This window comes from Tursiops truncatus, chromosome 1 (assembly GCF_011762595.2).
Source record: "Tursiops truncatus isolate mTurTru1 chromosome 1, mTurTru1.mat.Y, whole genome shotgun sequence".
Classification (NCBI taxonomy): Eukaryota; Metazoa; Chordata; class Mammalia; order Artiodactyla; family Delphinidae; genus Tursiops; species Tursiops truncatus.
Genome location: NC_047034.1, coordinates 874,647 through 896,327, shown reverse-complemented (window position 1 = coordinate 896,327; position 21,681 = coordinate 874,647). Strand labels below are relative to the sequence as shown.

The window sequence follows — 21,681 nt, the reverse complement described above, 5'->3', positions numbered from 1 at the left end:
CCAGGGCCCCTGGCACCACAGTTACCGGAGGTCATTGGCAGGGGGCAGCCCCTCTGACTTGACCGTTGGCTGGGCCCCAGCACCAGGGCAGCGGGAAGCCTACAGGGTCAGCTGGTGCCAGGAGGGCAGCCAGAGCTCTCTGGGCGGTCTTGTCGCCTTGGGCCCCGATACTTCCGGCCTGACGCTGAGGGGCCCCGTGCCTGGCTCCTGCTACACCATGTGGGTGTGGGCGTGGGCAGAGGGCCAGCGCCTGCCCCCGTGAGTTCCCGGCTGTGGGCCCTGGGGGGCCAGCCTGGGCGGTGGCGGTGGGGACCGATGTCCTTCACACGCCGCCCTCTGTGTGCCGTGTTCCTGGCTCAGAAGCCGTGCGTCCATCCAAGGTGGGGCCGCTCGTGAATCTGTTTGCAAGCATTCTCCACCTCCTGCCATCTGGTCGGCCATCCATCCATCCATCCTTCCAACAAATATTTAATGCATGCTTCCCATTCCTAGGTATGGGGTTAGGCGCTAAAGCTAACGGTTATGAAGAAGACCATCTAGAAAGGAAGGCTGCCGAGTAAACAGACGGTTTATGTGTCTGTTGAAGTGACGCGTGTTGGTTTATACATCAGAGCGTAAGATAGATGCACAGAGAATACTCACGGTGTATCTGAACCACGTGAAGCTCTGTTCTCACAGGTTACAACTGAGGACTGTGGGGAATTGTATGTGGTTCCGGCTAATTCTTCAGGGCTTACAGAAGGGCCACCTTAAAGAGTCAGGGAAGGGTTCCCAGAGGAAGGAGGTGGGCCGAGAAGCGTGTGTGTCTGAGTAGGGTGAGCAGAGAGGGGCCTTAGCAAGGGGCAAGTGTGGACCCAGGCCCTCAGGTTGGGGAGAGAAAGAGAGAGAGAGGGAGAGAGAGGAAGAGAGACAGAGAGAGATTGGGAGGTGGGGGCCAAACGTCAGTGGCTGAGCTGGAGCCCCGTGTCCCGGGTGCGAGGCACAGGCGCTGGGTGCTGGTGGGGACCAGGTGGACCAGACGTCATCCTCCAGGAGCTGATGGTCTGGGAAGCAGGTGGGGCTCAGGCATCAGGGCGGAGACCGTGTCATCCAAGAGGTTTTCCTGGGAGGGAAGGAAGGAGCGGGCTGGAGCCTGGTGGCTAGCTGTGCCTGGAGGCCAGCGAGCAGGGAGCAGACGACGCAGCAGGAGGGGTGGGCGCTGGGTTGTTCCAAATCCGTTTCTTCCTGTCCCGCAGTCCCTGCGCCTCCCGCCAACCTGAGCCTGGGCCTGGCCGCCCAGCCCCCTGCCCTGCGGGCTGTCTGCAGCACCCCCCACCCCCGTCGGGGGCAGGGACGGCTTCCTCCTGTGGCTGTACCGCCTGAGCCCCCTGGCTCTGGAGGGTGAGGAGACCCTGGCCCCCGAGGCACAGACTTCTCCTGGGCCCAGCCGGCTCCGGGCACCGAGTTCCTGGCGTGGCTGTCCACCCTGCAGGGGCTGGACAAGAGCAGCGGCACCAGTGCCACAGGCTGGACACGTGAGTGCCCTCCGCATGGCCCTGCCTCACCGGCCACCCTTGCTCAGTGGGTCCCAGGGGCTGCACGGCGCCCTGACCTCCCTGTGGTCCGTGAGCAGGCCGCTGGGCTGACTACGGTTGCTCCCTCGGGCACCAGGACACCCCTTGCCCTGGCCGAGAGCCCCCGGGGCCTGGCCCTTCTGGCACCAGGAAAGCAGGCAGAACCTGGGCTTTGCTCCCGGGCGGTGACATGGGCTGGGCCCTCGAGCTCTCTAATGACCAGCGGCGGGGAGGTGGGGACTGGGTGGACCAGAAGACTGGCTGCCAGGCCCCCCGGGCCCCTTGCTCAGTGTTCCCTCACTTAAACAACATCCAGGAGGCCTCCGTCTCACGGAGGAGGAAGCCAAACACAGGGCAGGCTCTCAGTCCTCAGTGGGGCGTCGGGGTTCACGTGCGGGCCGTGTGGCCCAGGGTCCACGCTCCTGGCCACGTAACAACCCCAGAAAGAAGGGGGGGTTGGGGGGCCCCAGGAAGAGTCACAGTTCCTGAAGTACAGGACGGGTCACACGGTGAGGCCCGGAGGCCCAGAGCCGGGAGGCTGGGCCAGGAAGCCCCTCCCAGAGGCCCGAGGCCTGCTCGGTGGAGCCGGGCAACAGCGGGGTCTCCTTGCCCAGCGTCATCCTTCTCCAGTGTGGTGGCCCCCACTGCCCTCCTACCCCTCCCAGGACCCTGAGACCTCGGACCGGCCTGGGAGGTGTGGGAAAGCTCCGGCCAGGGGCTCTGACTGGCTCAGACCCAGATCGGGCCTGTGCCTCTTTGAGCCTCAGTTTACAAAGGAGGGGTCCACCAGGTGACCCCAGGCCCTGGGCGCAAGGGGAGGGTGGAGGGGCCCCGCCTGGACCCCAGACACTGCCTGCCCTTTAACCTATCCACCCACTCGGGGGGCTGTCAGAGCTGGGGCTGGGCCCGGAAAAGGCTCTGCGTGTAACCCCCTGGCCGCCCCGTCTGGCTGGGAGAGCGGTGATCGATGCGCTCGCTCAGCATGGCCGGGGCTTGTGCTCTGCTGTCTGGGGAAGTCGGGAGGCGGTCTGCCTCCCCACGGGTAGAATCTCCTCTCACTGGTCTCCTGAACCGGTGTTTCGCGACTGGGCCAAGGGTGGAGGGCCAAGTGGGGCCCTTTCGGGAGGAAGGAGCCATGATCGGGGCTGTGCTCTTCACCCCGCACTAGAGCTGCCCTCAGCAAGTCCCCAGTCCCCGCACGGGGGAGGCGTCCCCAGTTCCGTGGCCACAGGTCTGAGACCCAGGCTGGCAGAGTCCTCGGCGAGTGGACGGCTGTCCCTCAGTGTCTGCGTTCCAGCCCCTCTGGGTCAGGGCCCGCACCGATGACCTTTTACCTTCCTCACCTCTTTAGGGACCGAATCTCCAAATACAGTCACGCTATGAGGTCCTGAGGGTCTGGACTTCAACTTGAATTTGGGGGGACACAGTTCAGGCCATGACACCTCCCTTCTCTCCCCCTGACCCTGTTGTCCCCGCAGCCCCCCTCGCCCCCCCTCTGGTAAGTGTGGCCAGTGAAGGACCCCCCCAGCCCCGGGCATCCTGGGTCCACACGCCGTGGGGCCGGGACGGCTACCGGGGGACCCTGTACCAGGCAGGCGTCCCGGTGGGCTCCAGCCCCGTGGGGGCCCAGGTGGATGGTGCCAGTCTCTCAGCTCTGACTCCGGGCACTGAGTACAGGTGCAGGTGGTCGCACAGGCCGGGCCCCTCCGTGTGGCGACAGCCGGCGCCTCCGGCTGGGCCTGTGAGTGGCATTGGAACGGCCAGGGGAGGAGCAGCGGCAGGGCCGCCCCTGGACCCCTGCTCCCTCCCTCGGTGGCACTGCTGCCCCCCAGTCGCCCGTCCCACCTGCACCCCGAGGGCCCTGCGTGGGGTCACAGGTGTCCTGCTCTCCTCCCCACAGCCCCACTGGTGCCCACCAAGCTGCTGGTGTCCATGCAGGCGGGCAGTGCTGTGGTCAGCCTGGCCTGGGCCAGCGGCCGCCTGGGGCACGGAGTGTGCCGCACACACCTGGACTCAACCTCTCCCTGTCCGTGCTCTGCCCGGCGGGGCCGCTCCAGGCCTCCACGCACCTGGTGCTGCTGCCCGTGGGTATGTCGGTGTCTGTCAGGGGGAGCAGAGCACCCTGAGCGCTGCCCATCCTGTCCCAGCCCTGCTCGTCTGGGTGTGTGCCGTGCCCACCCGCCCTCGGGATGCCACTCGCTCTCCAGATGGGCGTCAGGTCCCGAGGAGACCTTATTTCTCCCTGTGGCCGCTGCCCCTTTCCAGGGACAGAAATGCCCGGTCCCTCTGCGCCTCTGACTTTGACCACCTCTTGGGCTGCGCTGACTCCCACGCGATGTGGAACCCTTGAACCCGCAGAGCCCGACCCAGTGGAGGACGTGCAGTGCCAGCCCAAGGTCGCCCGCCTGGCCCTGGCCTGGATGGTGCCCAAGGGGGACGTGGACACGTGTCCGGTGGTGACGGAGCAGCTGGCAGCAGGAGGGGACGCCCACCTCGTCTTCCAGGCCAACACCTCTGGGGATGCCCTCTTGCTGTCCCGCCTGGAGCCCGCCACGTCTTACCGCCTCAGCCTCTCCGTGCAGGGCAGGAACGGCCTGTGGGGCCGGGAAGTCACCGTGGTGTGTGCCACTGCTGCCGAGGGTAGGCGCCCCCTTGGCCTCAGGCCCCGCTCCCTCAGTCTTCCTCCCCCATCGCCCCCAGCCCCGGCCCCGACCCCGACCCAACGCCACACTCGTTTGACACCCCCTGCGGGGCTTGTGCCCAGCACCCAGCCCAGTTTGGATTCTGTGCGTCCAGTCAGCTGCCATTGCAGGCATGACCCTGCCCTTGGGGACTGCTGTCAGGGCCTCACTCTCCCCCTCCGCCCCCAGCCTGGCACCCCCCGCCTGGCACCCCCCGCCCCGAGCTGGCCGAGGCCCCCAGCTGGAGCCTGAGATGGGGATGGACGCGCTGATACCCCGGGGCATGTTTGGCGAGGACGACGGGCAGATCCAGAGCTCTGGCGTCATCGCCACCGCTAACGTGCCGCGTGAGTCCCGGCCCAGGCGGGTGAGGGACCCTGGCTACTGCCTGGCAGGGGTGGCAAGGGGCCCAGGCGCTGACACGGGTGAGATGAAACGTCTGAGGCCGGCGGGAGTCTTGGCGCAGGAAAGGGGACTGGGACGTTCTGGCAGAAGGGCCTGGTATACTAACGGGGGCGGGCACGTCTAGAACAAGCCCCTCTGGCGGGGAGAGGCCCCACCCCACTGCCCACCTGCCCCGCCCCCTCCCCGTTCCTCTCCTAGCGGCACGGCCTCCCTGTGACGCCATCAACCACACCTGGTACGACCACCACTACGGGGGACGTGACGCCTACCTGGCCACCCTGCTCCCCAGCCCCTTCTACCCGGGGCCCTGGGCCGTGCCGACGTCCTGGATGGTGCCTGTGGGAACAGAGGACTGTGGCCAGACCCAGGACGTTTGTAATGGGCAGCTCAGGCCGGGTTCCCACTATCGGTGAGGGCCAAGGCTGAAGGGAGGGGGAGACACTGAGAGTTTCATTGATGGGTTGTTTACACCTGTGTCAACAGAAGAGCTGGACAGATTCATAGAGAGAGAGCATGTGCTGGTCCAGGAGGGTCAGTAGAGCTATTCTGACTGAGCTTCTTGGTAGGCAAGGCAAAAAGGGGAATGCCCACCTGCCACGTGGTTCTTTTCTCAGCAAAGCAGGGGATGGATTCTCTTTCACTTTGCTAGGGCTATACTGAGGATACCAGGCGCCTGTTTCTAGGGCTTCTTGCTCTCAGAATAGGGCAGTGGAGGCAGGAGAGAAGCCGGGAGAGGGTGGAGTTCGCTCTGAAGTCTCAGATGACTCAGTTTCCTGGGAGGGGCGCGGCCCTCTTTGCCTGCCACCGCCCCCCCTCCCGCCCCGCAATGGAAGGTCCTGCCCCTCTGTGACAGGTTCAGTGTTGCAGCCTTTACCAGGTACAGCTCTGAGCCCCTCATCTCCTTCTCAGCCTTCTCAGGTAGGTGGGTACCCAGCTAGGACTCCAGCTGGGTCCTGGGGTGGGGATTGGTGGGGATTGGTCCCTTCTGAGGCTCAGCTACCAGCGGGGACCTGTCCTGCCTCACAGAGCTGGGAGCCCCAGAGCCAGCGAAGGAGGTGCTCCTGGTGGCAGCCCCGACCTGGGTGGGCTGGGGGTAGTGGGCAAGACAGGCATTGAGGAAACGGTTTGCTGCTGCTGTGATCGCTCTGCCCTCCCGCAAGGCTTCCCTCCGCCATGCTGCTCCCGGTTGGCCACCGTGTTCTGGAGCAGCGCTGACCAGTAGGAACATAGGGCAGGCCACAAGTGAGAGCCACATCTGTGGTTCCCAGTTGCTATGTTAAAGAGAGAAAAATAAACAGGTGCAATTAATCTCAGCCACATTTTATTTAAACCAAGATGTTAAAAATATCGTATCAACACGTGATCGAGTTTTTTAAATGATTAATGAGAGGTTTTACATCCTTTTCTTTTCAATCAGTAAAACTTTGACATCCTGTGTGTAGCTTATGCTGTGGCAAATCTGAAATTGGAGCCGCGCCGGTTCAAGGGCTCAGTAGAGTAGCCCGGGGCACGTGGCGACCGTACTGGACAGAGCAGCTCCAGAAGGTGCGGGGCCAGGCCTCTGCCCTCTCGTCCTCAAGGGTGTTGGGGGGGCCCTGCTCAGGAGCTGGGGGCAGGGAGGGCTCACAGGCTGTTCTCGGTGCCCGTCCAGGGTGGTCCCCCGGCAGCCTTCTCTGGCCTCGGTTCGGCATCTGGGACTTCCTTCTGCAGGGTGAGGGCTGTCACTGCGCCCTCCACCCAGGGGGTCTCGGGCCCAGGGGAGGCTGGTGTGTCTCACGGGGTGTCAGGTCGGGGCTGCCCAGCTCACCCTTCCGTCTCCGTCCACAGAGCCCCTCCCAGCAGCGGTGGGTGTCGCAGCGGGCGGTGGCCTTGCGCTTGGCGCCTTGCTGGGCCTGCTGTGCTGGAGGCGAGTGCAGGGGCGGAGGTGAGCGGCGGGGAGGGCTGGGCCGGCGTGTTGGGGGAGCCCCAGGCTGCCTCCCAGGCCCCGTCACCCTCTGCAGGTTGGAGAAGAACCTGTGCTCCCAGGAGCTGGTGGCTTACAACCTGCGGTGAGTGTGCGACCCCTGTGGGGCGGGGCAGGCGGCCCGCCCTCCACAGGCTCGGTGATGACGGGGTCTCCCCGGGACTGCGTCCCTCGCCCCCCCAGCTGAGCCTGCCCTCAGCCGCTGTCACACCCTCGTCACCCTGCTCCCAGGGGCCCCCGGCTCCTCCCAGGCCCTCAGCCTCTGCCTCCAGACTCCCGTCCTCTCGGTCCCCGACTGACCATCTGGACGGTTGCAGGCCAAGTCGCTTCCGTCTCCTTTCTCTCCGACGTTGGATTTCGCAGTCTTCCCAATATCGCTACTGTTCTTCCTTCTCTCGGCCGCACCCTGAGCGGCGCTGCGAGCAGCTGTGCCCAGAGCCATCCTCAGGACCCGGGGTCGGGGCCTCAGACACTCATGCCCACCTCCTCCGAGTGTGGTCCTGTTTGCCCTGCCCCCTCTCTCTGGCCCCTACCGGCGCCCAGGGCAGGACTCTGCACACCCTCTTCCCCCAGGTGGACCCACTGGCCCATCCCTGCCCACAGCTTCTGACAGGGCTACGAGGCCAAGAGCACCCGTGCCCACCAGGCTTTCAGGAGTTCGAGGTGAGGCCTCTGCCACCCCCAGGCTCTGGGGGGGCCCCAGCTGTGCACGACCCCGCCCCCGGTGTGGGGGTGACATGGGTCTGCTTCGGCCCCCGTCTCTGCAGGAGCTGAAGGAGGTGGGCAAGGGGCAGCCTAGGCTGGAGGCCGAGCACCCTGCCGACACCAGGAGAACCGCTACCCTCTCGTGCTGCCCTGTGAGCATGGCAGGCAGGGGTGTGCGGGCCGGAGCTCGGCCCGGAGGAGGCGCTGCGTGTGCCCGCCCTGAATGCGCGGCTTTTAGCGTCTGCAGATGACCGCTGCCGGGTCAGGCTGACCCCGCTGGACGGAGAGCCTCACTCCCATTACGTCAACACCAGCTTCATCCACCAGCAGGTAGAGCCGCCTGCGCGCTGGCTGCGGCGTCCACTCGGGAGGGGCCCGGTTTGCAGGACACGCTGTCCTGCCCTAGCCGTCCACGAAGACCGCCAGCTTGTGTGTCTTGTGTGTTGGTCGCTGTGCTGGGACCGCAGGAGGCAGGGCTGGGCTACGCGGATTCCCACCTTCAAAGGAGCAGGAGGTGTGTGTGTGTGTGTGTGTGTGTGTGCGTGTGTGAGTGTGTGTGACACCTGCCACGCGGTGTGACAGGTGCTGTAATAAGGGCACACGTGTGGTGCTCAGAGCTCGTGAAGAAGGAACGTTTAGTCCACCTAGGAATCAAGAAAGGCTTCCTGGAGGAGGGGGCATTTGGTCTCTTGAAGGATGAGCAGAATCCTGATAAGTGATGAAGGAGGGGCAGACATTGCAGCTGGACAGACCCAGAGAAGAGCCGGGCGGTGCATGTGGACAGTGGGGCGGGGTCATCGGGTGGAGGCAGGAGAGGCAGATGGGGCTGTTGGAGGAGGGACTGAGTGCTGGCCTCGGGGAGCTGGGTGGGCAGTGGAGCCCTGGGAGAAATGCAGGTGGTGTGGGTCGGGTGGTGAAGGGGTGGCCTGGGGAGGCTACTTCGGGGCCATCGGTGTCTTGTCATCGTCCCATCGAGGTGGGGCTGTCTCCAAGTCACCCTCCTGATTTGGGTCCTTGGCGCACGTGTGTTCACGTGTGTGCACACGTATCGACCTGCACACGAAGTCCTCACTCCCAGAGATCACCCGTGGGATGCGTGGCTGTGGGCTGGGGCCCCAGTTAACGTGATCCTGCCCGCCCCCAGGGCTACACCCACCCACAGGAGTTCATCACCACCCAGGGGCTTCTGAAGAAGACCCTGGAGGACTTCTGGCAGCTGGCGTGGGAGCAGCAGGTCCGGGTCGTCGTCATGCTGACGGTGGGCATGGAGAGTGGGCGGGCGAGCGTGCCACAGCCCCCGGGGTGGCCACCAGGTGGCAGGCTCTCCCCACAGGACCAGCTGTGGGTCTGGGAGGCCAGGTGAGGCCTGGGGGTTGGTGGGGTCCCCAGGCCGCCCAGGATGGGGCAGGGAAGGAGACCAGGAACCCAGGCTCCCAGCTGGACTCGCCTCCATTGCCTCTGCTGTTTCTCACCGAGGCCACCCTCTCCTGCTCCAGGCCCAGTCTGCGTCCTTGCTTTAAACACGCCTGTGCCCTGCTCCGTGCGGGGCCCTGGGATAACGCCCTTGAGCCCCTCCAGCTGGAGCGGAGAGGCCAGGCCAGGTGGTCCTAAGTAAGGCCATGTAGTTTGCACAGGAGCCCGGCAGCTGCCTGGAAGTCCCAGGGGTCACATAGAGGTCTGGGGGCGGAGGTGCTAGGGCCGGGCCGGGGGAGAGAGGCTTCCGGACAAGCAGGGTGGCGGAGACAGACAGGTGGGTGGGAGGTGCTGATACAGCAGGGGTGGCAGTGATGGGGGGGCCCACATCCCTCTGGCCCTAGGTGCTACGTGAGCACCACTGGCCAGCCGACTCCACCCCTGTCACCCACGGTCACATCGTCCACCTCCTGGCCGAGGAGCCCGAGGACGAGTGGACCGCGCGGGACTTCCAGATGCAGCACGTGCGTACCCGCGAGCGAGGGGTTGTGACTCCTCAGAAGGTCAGCTCACCTCCTGGGCCCCTGCCCAGGAGGTTGGAGGTTAGGGAGGGTAGGGAAGCACAGGGAAGGCTAAGGGTCATCCGAAGTTGGGTGAGAAGGGACGGTTTCTGCCCTGCCCTGCACCCGGCTCAGGGCCCCCGCTCACCCCAGACCCCTGGGCCCCATCCGCCATCCCAGGCTGTGTCCTTCTGGGGCAGCAGTGCCCCCGTCCCCCTTGGGACCCCTGCAGGCAGACTTCCCGGGAGGCTGGAGGAGCTGAGGGGAGCATCCTAGTGTGGGGGGCACCACCCCGCCCTCAAGACCTGGTGACAGAATGAGGGCTGAGCAGAGGACAGTGGGTTAGGAGGGGACGGAGAAGCAGCTCCTCTGCCCCCCAGCCTCCGGGCTGCCCAGCAACTGCAGTGGACAGTGAAGCAGCTGCAGTTCACCACCCGGCCAGACCACAGCATCCCCGAGACCCCCAGCTCCCTGCTGGCCTTTGTGGACCCCGTTCGGGAGAGGAGGGGGGCCCGTCCTGGTGCAGGCAGGCGGGGCAGGTGGCGGGTGGCGGGGTGGGCTGGGGAAGGGCCCCGCTTCACAGCCCTGGGCCCTCTGACCTGCAGTGCAGGCATGGGCCGCTCGGACACCTTTGTGGCCCTGTCAGGGCTGCTGCAGCAGCTGGGGGAGGAGGATACAGTGGACGTATTCCACACGGTGTGCTCGCTGCACCTGCACCGGCCCCTCATGATCCAGACCCCGGTGAGGGCAAGGCGTGTGGGCTGCAGACCCTGGGAGGGGGTGGGGCAGACGGCCGGGCCACAGGGTCCCCAGGGGCCAGGGAAGAACCCCGGGGGAGGGGCTTGGACACTCACCCTCCTATCGGGGCTTCTGTTTCCCTTTGTGCCGGGGGTGGGAGGTAGGAGGGCCCCTGCCAGCTCTGATGCAGAGGGACCCCACGGGAAGGCTCCCCAAAGCCCCTCCCCTGCCCCGGGCCGTCTGGCTGGTCAGGGCCTGGAAGTCTCCCTGCTGGGCCACGGTCCCTCAGCCGACCGCCTCCCTTCCCACCCCCCAGAGCCAGTACATCTTCCTGCACGGCTGCCTCCTGAGCAGGGTCCTGGAAGGGGCTCCCTGGCACCTCTGAGTACGTGCAGCACCGGGAACCTGGCCCGGTGGGGGGCAGGGTCCCTGTCCCTCCCACCGACAGGCTGCCAGCTCCGTCCACGCAGGGCCGAGGAGACCAAGAGCGGGAGCTGGGCAGCCTCCGGCACCCCCGACGCGCCCTGCGCCCCGCGCCCCGCCCAGGCCGCAGCCCATCCCCGTGCGGAGCTTCCTCCCCAGGCGTGATCTGGCGACGCTGGCTTCTTGGGGGAGCACAAGGTGGCTGCGGGCCGGGCGGCACGACGACGCGGGGTCCCCTCATGCCACCACTTCTGTGGCCTGTCTCGTGGTGCCCCTCTGCCCATCACCCTCCCCAGCTTCCGCTCCAGGCCCTCAAGGACCAGGCCGGCTCTGCGATGCCCTCTCCTGGCCGTGGGCAGGACGGCATGGCCTCCCGTGAGTGCCAGTGGGCTTGCGGGTGGGCGGGGCATTGGGCGTCGGCCAGGCTGGGACCTCCGGCAGCCTCACCCTTACCCTCGTCCCGCAGATGGCTGTTGTCACCGGCGGTCCCCTCCGGCAGAGGACGGCCCTGCTGGAGAGATGCCCGAAGCCTGGCTCTTCCCCGTGGGACCATGCCCTTGGGCCATTGGTGCTTCCTGGGGCTGGGGCTGGGAGGCTGGGGGTCCTAGAGCTGAGACGCGCAGGGGACACCCTGTGCTCTGCAGGGCGGGCCCTCTGGCCGCGATCACGTCATGCTGACCGGGGCCCACAGAGCTCTGGGAGCTGGTGTGGGAGCATGGGGCTCGCGTGCTGGTCTCCCTGTGCCTGCCAGACTCCCGGAAGAAGGTGAGGGAACAGGGGCAGAGGGAGGGATGCCTGGGGGTTGGGGTGGGGCTGTGGTGTGACTGGGGCCTGGGTGGGGATGGGCTGGCCGGCCGAGCAGCCCTGACCCGGTCTGGCCCACGGAGTCACAGCCCGTCGCCACGGACGCGGTGACCATGCGCTGGGTGGCCGAGAGCAGCACTGCAGGCTGGCCCTGCACCCTCCTCAGCGTCACATGTGTAAGCTAGGGCCGTGGGCTGGGGGTGGGCTCCGCGGAGCAGTCCCGGCCCCTCCAGGCACCGGTGCCAACGTCTTTGCCCAGAGGGGGAGCAGGAAGGAGGGGCCCGTGCAGAGGCTGCAGCTGCCGTGTGGGGAGCCGGGCAGGAGCTCCCCACCATGACCCTGCTGCCCTTCCTGGCTGCCGCGGGCCCGTGCTGCTCCTGGGGCTTGGAGAAGCTAGGCACGCCGCTCAGCCACTGCAGGTGCCGCTGGACGGGGCCCCGGAGGAGCAGGCAGAGACCCCGCTGCCCCGCGGCTCGGGGTGCGGGTCCGGACACAGCCCCCTCCTCACTCTGCCCTGACGTCGTCTTTCGGGAGTCTGTTCCCCGACGCCCGCCGGGCCCCATGCCGTGAAGGGGCCGAGTCGGGAAATAAGGGATGTGGTCAAGCCAGAGGCCGAGTGCGTTCTGTCCATCCATGCCAGGGCCTGGTGGGAAACAGGAGCGGGGCTGGGGGGGCCTGGTGGGTGGCTTTCGCGGGGCAGCCCTCAGCCCCGCCCTCCAGTTTCCCCGTTCCTCAGATCTAGTTTCTAGTGTCCGGGGGGCGGCCCTGGATTCAGAGCGGGTTACTCGGGGCGAGGGGGCACAGCCGCTGCCCTGTGCACAGCAGGACCGACCTGGCCCTGGCCACCCCCCCCCCACACCCCGGCCTTCCCATTTCCCGCCGCCGGCGGCAGGCGTGGGGGGGCTCACTGCTGCGTGGCCAGAGCGGCTGGGTTTTCTCTGCCTCCTTCGCTCCACCACAGTGCGGGAGTCTGGGGAGGGAAAACCAGGAGGAGAAGCAGAAAGGAGGGCAGGAGTGCTCACCGTGGCGACACCATCACCCGCGGCCTCACCAGGGCCCATCCGTCCCCTCATCAACCAGGAGGCCCTGGACGGCTGGCGCCAGGGGCGGGGCCCCAACTGCTCCCGGTAGAGGGCCTGGGGGACACAGAAAGCCTGCACAAACCAGAGCAGGACGCCCCGAAAGGAGTCAGACCCCGAATCGGGGAGGGGCAGGGCTCTCCTTGGCCGCCCCGAGCGCCTCGTGAAAGGCGAGGGGTCAGAGGTCAGGAGGGCCCTCGCGGCCTGTGCAGCAGAAGCTGGAGCAGGGCAGCCTCCCCGTTCACCTGGGCCTCCCTGGGCTGGGTCACACCCTCTGCACACTCGTTCCCAGGAGTCGGGGTTGGCCCATGACGACCCTCCAGTCGGCGGGCTGGAGCCTCGCACTGGGCCCGGGCCCCGCCATGCTGAGGGGGCAGCAGGGCCCCCGCACCAGAGCTGCAAAGGAGCAGGAGGGCCGCAGCGAGTGGGGAGTGAGGCCGGGAACACGGCCGAGTGGGAAGCACCCCTGTGGTCTCTCCGGCCCTCCGTGCACAAGGACCACCCAGGCCTTCCTGGGGGCTCATCTACGTCAGGGCCGAGCCCCACACCCCAGAGGCCAACGGTTGGTTTCCGCCTTCCTGGCCCAGCCGTGCAGCCCCTGGGGCCCGGGAGGTGAGAGCAGTAGCAGAGAATGGGAGGGGGTGATGAGTGGCCCTGGGGGGGTGACGGTCCTGGATGAAGGGCCACTGGCTGCGCTGAGGCTTTCAGGCTGCCGCTGTACACTCAGGATGGACCGTGTGGGGAGCGTAAGGTCAGGAGACGCGGCCGGCTCTCACTCCACCCTGGGCTTGGCCCGGCGCCGGGATGAGCCCAGCTTCAGCCACCGTCTCTCGCCCTCAAGCCTCCCGCCTGGCCCTTCCAGCCTCAGGCTGGTGGAGCTGCAGCTGCCGGACTGGCCTCCAGGTGGCGCCAGACTGCCGACTCAGGCCGGCCCGGACCGCCAGGTGGGCGCGTCCCCCAGCCGGGCGCCTGGCTCCATCCCGGGAGCAGGGTCCAGGGCTCCCGGGCTCCTACCTGACTGGGGCCGCGTGCAAGACGCTTTGTGAGTGGACGTCACACCTTCTCTAGTGGGGGGCCTGGGGCTCGGCTGGAAGGCTCCTCCTGTAGCCACCCGACCTCCACCCGCCCCGCGGCTCCGGCCCTTCACGGCCCACCTGGCGAGACAACCCCTCGCTCCCCTCCGCAGGAGCCAGGATGCGGCGGGTGACCCCGAGTTGTACTTCTGGGGCTGCTCCCCCCCCAAGTGGGTGGCCTCGAACAAACAAGGTGCTTCCGGGGCCCTCCTCCGATCCCCTGTGGCCCCGAGGCTGTCCGCTCTGGCACGGGGTCCTGAGCCCGCAGCCCAAACGCCTGCAGGACCCGCTCTCCGCTCTCCGGGTTGTTGGCTTTTTTCTTTCCTGGATGAAATTCCTGCCAGCTCGGAGGGAAGGAGGGAAGGGGAGCGAGAGGCGAGAAAGTTCCCTGGCTCCGCCCTCCCCTGCCAAGCCCAACCCGTGAAACCCAGGAGTGAAGACCGCGCAGCGATGCCTACTCCTCTCTGACTGTGCGCCACCGGTGCCCGCCGCCCTCCCGGCCGCCCCGATGCCCAGCGCACCCGGGCTCCGCGCCCTCTGGCTCTGCGCCGCACTCTGCGCCTCCCCGTGCGCCCCCCAGCCTGGCCCGAGGCCCGCCTGCCCGGCCCCCTGCCGCTGCCACGAGGACGGCATCATGCTGTCGGCCGACTGCTCTGAGCGCGGGCTCTCGGCGGTGCCGGGGGACCTGGACCCCCTGACGGCTTACCTGTGAGTACCACGCGCTTCTCCCTGAGCCCGCCAGGCTGCGCGCTGGCCGGGCCGGCCTCAGTCTGGGGCACCTGCGCAGCTGGAGCCCTGAGGCCCAGGCATCTTCTGCCCTGTCCTGGACTGCGGGGCCGTGGCGGGGAGAACAGTCCCAGGCTGAAGGCCAGGCGAGTGGTGAGGCTGGGCTTCCCCGACCGGTTCCCAGCTGGCCCCTGTCTCGGGGCCTAATGGCGCAAGCCCAGGCTAGGTGAGAGGTGGGTCTCCGGGCCCTGAGCAGAGGGGCCCAGACTGCCGCCCCTTCTCCTCTTGCCGGTTTCTTCTCCTGCAGAGCAGCGCTCAGGACGGTGGCCGGGGCTCAGTGGAGGAGAGGGGAGGGGCCCCGTGGGGGGAAAGATTGTCCCCAGCCGGGGCAAGGAGAGCAGAGCAGTCACTCGAGCTGGGTGGCCTTGGTGGGGGTCCCAGAAGCCAGGAGAGGGGACTAAGCCACCCTCGTCTCCTCCAAGACGTCCCTGCTGGCTCCATCTCCCTCCACTGAGGCCTCTGGCTCCCCAGGGGCCTCCCTGAAGTCACGTCCCAAGAGGCGGTGTTGGAGACACTAATTTGTGGGCAGTGCCAAGCTGAAAACCAAAGAGCTGTTTTTAGAGTCTGAGTCGGGGTGAGATGGTGTGTGAAGTGGACCCTACTGGGGGCAGCTGCCCCTCAGGGCTTGAGGGCTGGGGGCTCTGGCCTGGCCACCTGGGCAGGAGGAGGGAGTGAGCGCACACTCCAGACCACCTGCCTCCCCCCTGCTCTGGGGAGAGGAAGGCTTCCTGGCTCAGCCCCGCCTGGGCCTCCATGACCTCTTCTCGGAGGAGGAGAGTCTGGGCCATCTGTCCCGGAGGTGGGGTCCCGGAGCTCTGTGGCTTTGGGCTCCAGGGCCTGGGGGCTCTGAGGAAACAGGAGCTCGTTTGTAGAGTCAGGCAAGTATTTGTTGAACTAAATGGGACCAGGGCAGCTCCCCTTCAGCCATTTTACATGTGTGTGGGTGAAGCGGGTAGGACGTTGTCTCATTTGAAGACGGGGTTCTGTGGCTAAAAAGAATTTGGAAATGACTTCTGTGGAGCCTTTCTCTGGGGAAGCAGGAGAAAGTTCCCTTTTCCAGGCTGAGGGGCTCACTGGTCCCACCTCCTTCCCCAGACCCATCCTTCCTCAGGAGGACTTGGGGAAAAGAGGACAGTGTCACCGTCCGAATCCACGCTGCTGGAGGGTTGCCCCCACCGTCTCGTCACTGTTCCCCTGGCACTGTCATGTCTGCATTTGGGGTTTTCTGAGCCGACCCTGAGTCTCCCTGGGGCCTGAGAAAGCCCCTCTCTCCCAGGACTCAGCCTGTGCATCCCAGGGTAGGAGGGAGGGTCCCACGTGGCCTGGGGACCTCAGCAGCAGGCCCTGGAATGTTGGAGGGAGGGGAAGACGCAGGGTCCCCCTTGGCCGCGCAAGGTCTTGTCTGGGTGGTGAGTGGAGCGTCTCGGCAGGGCGGTGGGCCTCCTTTCTCTGCCTCTCTGGAGAGTGGCCCAGGCGCAAACGCACCGTGGAAGGGTGGGCGTGAGGGCCGCCCCCTTCCCTCCTCAGCAAAGTGAGGATACGCCAGTCCAGCCCCAAGTGGCCCAGCTCCGGCCGAGGACGGCCCACATTTTCATTAGCTGCTGGGGCCCGCAGGGCCTCTCGTCTGGGCCACCCAAGCCCTGGCCCCTTCCTAGCTCTGCCCCTGACGGAGTCACCCGAGTCCTCTGAGCCTCGGGGTCTTCGTCTGTACGTGGGGACAAGTGGGTGGCGGGCAGGCTAAGTGAGGCGACGTGTCATGTAAACTCCCTGGCACAGTGCCTGACGCATACGAGCAGTGCCTGAACCCTCACGCGGGAGGAAATGGCACCCGGGGTGAGCGCAGAGCCCAAGGGAACAGGCTGTGGCGGGACGAGGGGAGGCGACCGCGGGGTGCTGGCCTCAGTCAGTGCCTGGCTGCTCCAGTGGGGCTCGGCGTCCAGCCAGCTGTGAACACTGGGGATGGGGTGGGAGGACGTGGAGGAGAAGGTGAAAGGTCAGATGAGAACACGTGGATGTACAGGGGGCGGCCGGTCAGAGGGCACCCTTGAAGACCTTCAGAAGGTGCCAGAGACGGAGCCGTAGGGGGCACCAGGGAACTCGGGGCTCCAGGAGACACCCAGCCCGTGCAAAGAGCTGCCCACCGCTGCCCCGCTCTCTTGGTCCCACTGTGTCTCTGCTCTGCCCTCACCTGCAAAGACGACGCTCCCTCAGGGTCGGACGCCCGGCTGATTGTGTTGAAGGGACCGACGCCAAACACCCACAGGCCTTGGCGTCTCTCCAACCCGTGGTCTCAGTGAGGCTCGTGGGGACTCATGAGGGTTTGGATGTCCTCCCTGGAACTCACCTGGGAGACACGGACCCCCAGCTCTGGGGCACCCGGAAGGTGGGGCGGCCCTCGCTCTATCCCGTCCCACGTCCGCACAGCGAGGGGACAGAGATATACACGTGTTGTTGGCAGTACCCAGGGCTGTCCCTGACTTGGAGAATCTGGGTAGTATTCTGAGTCCCTCCTTTGCCCCCAGAGTTGAGCAGAGACAGGAAGTGAGTGGGGGGCCGAGCTGCTTGTAGAAGGCCTGAGGCTCGTTCGCTTGCACTGACCCCTCAGCACGCATTTCCATCACCTTCTGCTGCCGGGACGAAGGGGGGCCCCCGCTCCGCAACCGCCGTCAGGCAGCTTACTGCCTCCTTGGGACCTTACTCCCTGTAAGGCTGCTGTGACGACCGCTGACCTCGACGAAAGGTCAGACGCAGCGTGTGTGTAGATTCTGGGTAGTTTCCATCCTACTCATCGCTGCCTGGGGGTGATGAGACGGAGGCAGGGTGCTGGGGAGAGCGGGGGTCCCAGCACAGGTGCCGGTGACGGCAGAGCAGGACCGCAGTCCTCACAAGCTGGTGACCTGGGCCAGTTTCCTCATCTGTAAATGGAGCTCATGCCTGCCTCACAGGGCTGTTGTCTGAATTCACTGAGACGATGTTTGTAAAGGGTTTGGCACAGTGTCCGGCCCTTGGGAAGAGCCCAGTGTTAGTGGTGGTGTTATTAGGGTGACTGGGGCCAAGAAGTGTTAGTCAGGGAGGTCTTCCTGGAGGAGGAAGTGCGGGATGGGCGCGTCTGTGTGTTGGGGGATGAGAGAGGAGAGAGTGGCTGCGGGGAGCCGAGAGGAGCCCTCTGGGGCCTGGAGAGGTTTTAGTTTTCTCCTGGCCGGTGCGGACGCAGAGCTTTGAGGGGGGTGAGGCAGCAACGGGTGGGATACCCCAGCCCGCTCCCCAGCGCAGCGGCTGGTCCCTGCAGGGCCTGTCGTCTGAAGAAGCAGAGAAACATGTGGCTCCAGGGAGGATGGCGGCCTTGCGGGCTGCGTCTGGGAGATCCATGGGCCTCTTCTCATTCTGGACCTCGGAGGCCGCCCTTTCCGGGCTAGGCCTCCGTGTCCTTTTCTAATAGATTCTAAGAGCCTGAGCTTCTCCCCACCCCACAAACTCGGGGTTTGAGTTCTAACCCTCAGCCCGTGCCAGAACATTTCCAGACCACAATGCGCACAGGTTTTGTTGAGAAACAGGGCCGGAGACGCAGGGGAGATGGGCTCTGAGCCTCCTGTCCTGGCGCAGGACCTCCCCCGGGGAGAGCGGGGAGCCGCTCCAGGAGGAGGGTCCCCTAAGGACTGGGTGCCAGCCTTTCTATGAAGCAGAGCCGGGGTGGGGGGCGGAGTTGGCCCATCAAGGGGCAGGCCCGGTGGGGGGGTCGCTGGAGGAGGGCGAGCGTGTCAGGGAGCCAACACCCCAGTTCAAAAGAAAGGCAGGAAGCAGCCCCGGGCGAAAGAAAAAGGAAACCTCTGGGCTCCAGCAGCGGCGTTGCGGGCTCAGTGGGTGGGCGGCGGGCAGAGGAGAAGAAAGCCCGGCTCAGAGCAAAGTCGCCCGGCCCGCCCAGCCAGCCCCGCCTCTCCCCTTCCGAGGGCTCGACCCGACGGCTTCCGCGTGGACCGTGCCCACCAGGCAGCAGGCAGGGCGGGCGCGGTGCCGGGTGCCCGACGGAGGCCCTGCCGAAGCCCTGGGCTCCAGTCTTAGCACTTCGGTTTATGGGCTGTGCGTCCTCTGGCCGCTACTCACTCGCTCCAAAGTTTGTCTTTTTTCATGTTGAGAATGGAAACGCCGACAGCATTCACTGGGAAGGGCGGTAGGAGGAGCCACGGGACAAAGGGGCAAAGCCTTGTGTCTGCTTTAAAACGTTGACCATGGGCGCTGTTTTCCTCAACCCTCCACTGCAAAGGACCCACTGAGGCCCGGGAAGGGTGACAGAAATGCCTGTGACGGGCGCAGACTTAGGGAGACAGAGTCTAAGTTCTGGAGCCCCATTGGGCTGCCTTTCCTCCCCCCTCCCTCCCCTTCCCCCCTTCTTCCCTCCCCGTCCCTCCCCATTCCCCCTCCCCCTTCCCCTCCCTTCCCCATTCCCCCCTTCCCCTCCCTTCCCCATTCCCCCCTTCCCCTCCCTTCCCCATTCCCCCTTCCCCCTCCCTTCCCTTCACTCCTTCCCCTCCCCCTTCCCTCCCTCCCTCCCTCCTCCCTTCCTTCTTAAAAATTTACTTACTTTATTTTATTATTTATCTATTTTTGGCTGCATTGCGTCTTTGTTGCTGCATGTGGGCTCTCTCTAGCTGCGGCGAGCGGGGGCTACTCTTCGTTGCGGTGGCGGTGCGTGGGCCTCTCACCGTGGTGGCTTCCCCTGTTGCGGAGCACAGGCTCTAGGCGTGCTGGCTTCAGTAGTTGTGGCACACGGGCTCAGTAGTTGTGGCACACAGGCTCTAGAGCGCAGGCTCAGTAGTTGTGGTGCAGGGGGCTTAGTTGCTCTGCGGCATGTGGGATCTTCCCAAACCAGGGCTCAAACCTGTGTCCCCTGCCTTGGCAGACGGATTCTTAACCACTGCGCCACCAGGGAAGCCCCCTTCCTTCTTTCTTCCCTCCCTCCCTCCCTCCCTCCTTCCTTACTAATCAAGCCCCCTCCCACTGACCTTCAGGGAAATGACCTTCCCTGGAGCCCATTCTGCTCTTGGGTTCCTGATGGGGACAGGCGGGGGTGGGGACGGGGGCGGGGCGATGGAGGAAGTGACCATTCTCACAGGGTTCCCTGGAAGAGATGGGCCAGCCTGGCACCTGTGAGGACTCTTCCAAGAGGAAAAGTCTGGACTTCCAGGTGACTCCTGTCTGGAGAGTCCAGCTTCTCCCCAGAAGCCGAGTTCCGTGGAAAGAGCCGGTTCTCCGGTGCAGCACAAGGAAAGCTAGGCGTGCACGGCCGAGGCATCTGGCTCCTTTCTGCCCTGGGACACGCCCCGAGGGGCTGCAAGGACCCTAACGGCTGTGTGACCTTAGGAGCAGGGCTCTGGGCCCCTTGGGAAGGTATGAGGGACAGGAGTGCGGGAGAAATTTCCAACCCTCGGCCCCCACGTTGGAAAAGACAAGTTCCTGGAGCCAAACTGAGACGGATTTGCTGACTTGGGGGCTCTCAGAACTGTAGGGGCCCCTCTGTGCTGACTAGCCCCTTGGTAAAGGGGTGGTCCCCAATTTCTAGAAACTCAGGCCTCTTTTCCCGCCTCAGACATGGGAGAACAAACTTGGGCAGAGAGCAGAGAGTTATTTTGGAAGCAGCAGAAGGACATGGTGAGGAGGGGAGCTCAGGGTTGGCTCTGCGCCCCCCAGAGCCCTGCCAGCGTGGGCCCCGGGAGCGCTGGCGGCGGCGGCAGGCGGGGGCTGCCCCCGGCTGCCCTGCGCCCAGAGCCTCGGGAGCCGAGGTCTCCTTTGGGTCCCATTTCCTGCCGCTACCTGCTTCCTCCTCAGAGCCAGCAAGGGGGGCTTGTACCCCGAGCTCTCGGGGTCCCCTCTGAGTACCTGTGAGGTGTAGAGCCTGGGGCTGGGGCCGGGGAAGCAGCTCGCGCCGGGCTTTCCGTCTCCCCTCTCTGCTCCAGCGGGTGGTGGAAATGCCTTCCTGGTTGCACTTTCCCAGGAAGTCCGGAAGTTTCTTCGGGAAAACACTAGATCTTGGGAGGGCCCATGTTTGGAGCCCCGCGGATGTACCTGGGCAGCTGCCATCACCCTGGTGGCGCTGCCTTAACCTGTCAGGGTAACAGTCGGCATTTACCGCCTCCATTTACGCGTGTAAACCCCTGAGGGACGCACCAGCTTCATCCCCACGTTACAGGTGAGGAGACCAAGCCCCTTGCTCAGGAGCCCTCGAAGGCCGCCAGCCGGTGCTTGCTGACGCTGGGATTTCAGCAGCTGCCGCCTCCTAACCACATGCACGCTGCCTCGTGGGGCAGATCAGGAATGCTGGAGCAGCCCCTTAGAGCCTGTTTCTTTCTTTTCTCAGGAAGAGTCAGTGGTGGCCCCTATCCCTCCTGCCCGCTGTGGCCTCCGGAGCTGGTGGACGCGGGGGTGTGTCTGGGGGACCAGCTGCGGGAAGGCCCTGGGGGTGGAGGGGAGAGGCCTAGCCTGAGCCCTGGTGGACGGGAGATTCACACGGGTCGGTCGCGGGCAGGGCAGGCCCTCTGGGGGGAGGAGGCACGAGCCTGGGAGAGGGAAGGGCAGCTGGCCTTCTGTCCATGGCCTCGTCTGTCCCTCCCGAGGCAGGACCTTCCAGAGCAGGGCTTTCTGCTTCTTTCTCCTCAGGGAACATTAAAAAAAGAAAAAAAAACGACAGCAATTCAAGGCGTTCGGCAGCTGGGGTAAATCGTCCAGCCTCTCCAGGCAGCATCCGGCCAGGCTGGGGGCCCCTGGCGCACGCACACCCAGAGGCCCTGCTGTGGTGGGAAAGCGTGGTGTACCCCTGTCCTTGGCCTCCATCTCCTTCGCTCCCGTGGATGGGGGGAGTTGCCCAGCTCAGTGCCGTCGCCCACCGGCCTCCTGGGGGCACTGGGGTGAGAAGCTGAGGCAGACCTGCAGTGCCCTGGTCCTCCCGCAACTCTGTGGCCGGGGCTTTGCTGGGAGCGAGACCAGAGAGTCAGATCTGGAACAAGCCCCCGGCCTCTCCCCTCCCCTTTGGCCTTTGGGGTGCTGGAGGAGGTGGGCGGCCCTGGGGGTGTCCAGACGGCGCGGCGGGCAGGGTGTCAGGGATTTGGACTTGGTCCCAGGCTCAGAGCCGAGGCATATGGCCTCCTGGAGGGACGGGGAGCGGAGGTGCAGAGGGGGTCCACCGTCCCCGTCTACACCCCAGCCCAGTGCATTGCTTTCTTAGGGGCCTATGGGCACCAGGAACGTCAAGGTTTATTCCAATGCCCTGAGCGATTTGCAAGTTTGGATCACCCCCTGCCCCCCAACCCGAGTTACCCTTGGCTCCTGGAAGCATCAAAGACAGCCACCACCAAGGCCCTCTTACACTTCCTGTAGGAGGGACAGAAGCCTCCCCAGGTGACCTGTGTGAGTCCAGATCTGCTTCACGCTCCTCGCATGCAGGGCAGTAGGCTCAGTGGGCAGGGACGTCCCGGGGGCTGAGCCCCAGGTGTCGTGAGCACCTGTG

At 65.6% G+C, this 21,681-nt stretch overlaps 1 protein-coding gene and 1 long non-coding RNA gene across 6 annotated transcripts in view; one reads left to right on the top strand and one right to left on the bottom strand.

The window, feature by feature from the left end:
- Positions 1–5,919: 5,919 nt before the first annotated feature.
- LOC141277569 (uncharacterized) lies at positions 5,920–20,245 on the bottom strand. Of its 3 annotated transcripts, none has more exons than XR_012329176.1 (6): positions 20,058–20,245; positions 18,763–18,897; positions 16,372–18,479; positions 12,268–14,719; positions 6,903–11,888; positions 5,920–6,539 (listed from the first exon to the last, which is right to left on the bottom strand). It is a non-coding gene; the product is annotated as an uncharacterized lncRNA (long non-coding RNA). The 3 variants fall into 3 exon arrangements; XR_012329178.1 differs by having other exon boundaries at positions 5,920–6,534; XR_012329177.1 differs by having other exon boundaries at positions 16,372–18,339; positions 20,058–20,244.
- LGR6 (leucine rich repeat containing G protein-coupled receptor 6) overlaps positions 13,906–21,681 on the top strand; it is a 99,089-nt gene continuing 91,313 nt past the window's right edge. For all 3 annotated transcript variants that reach the window (XM_033843643.2, XM_033843589.2, XM_033843564.2), the window contains exon 1: positions 13,906–14,105. In XM_033843643.2, coding sequence (XP_033699534.1) covers positions 13,906–14,105 — 200 coding nt within the window. The remainder of the gene's footprint in view (positions 14,106–21,681) is intronic.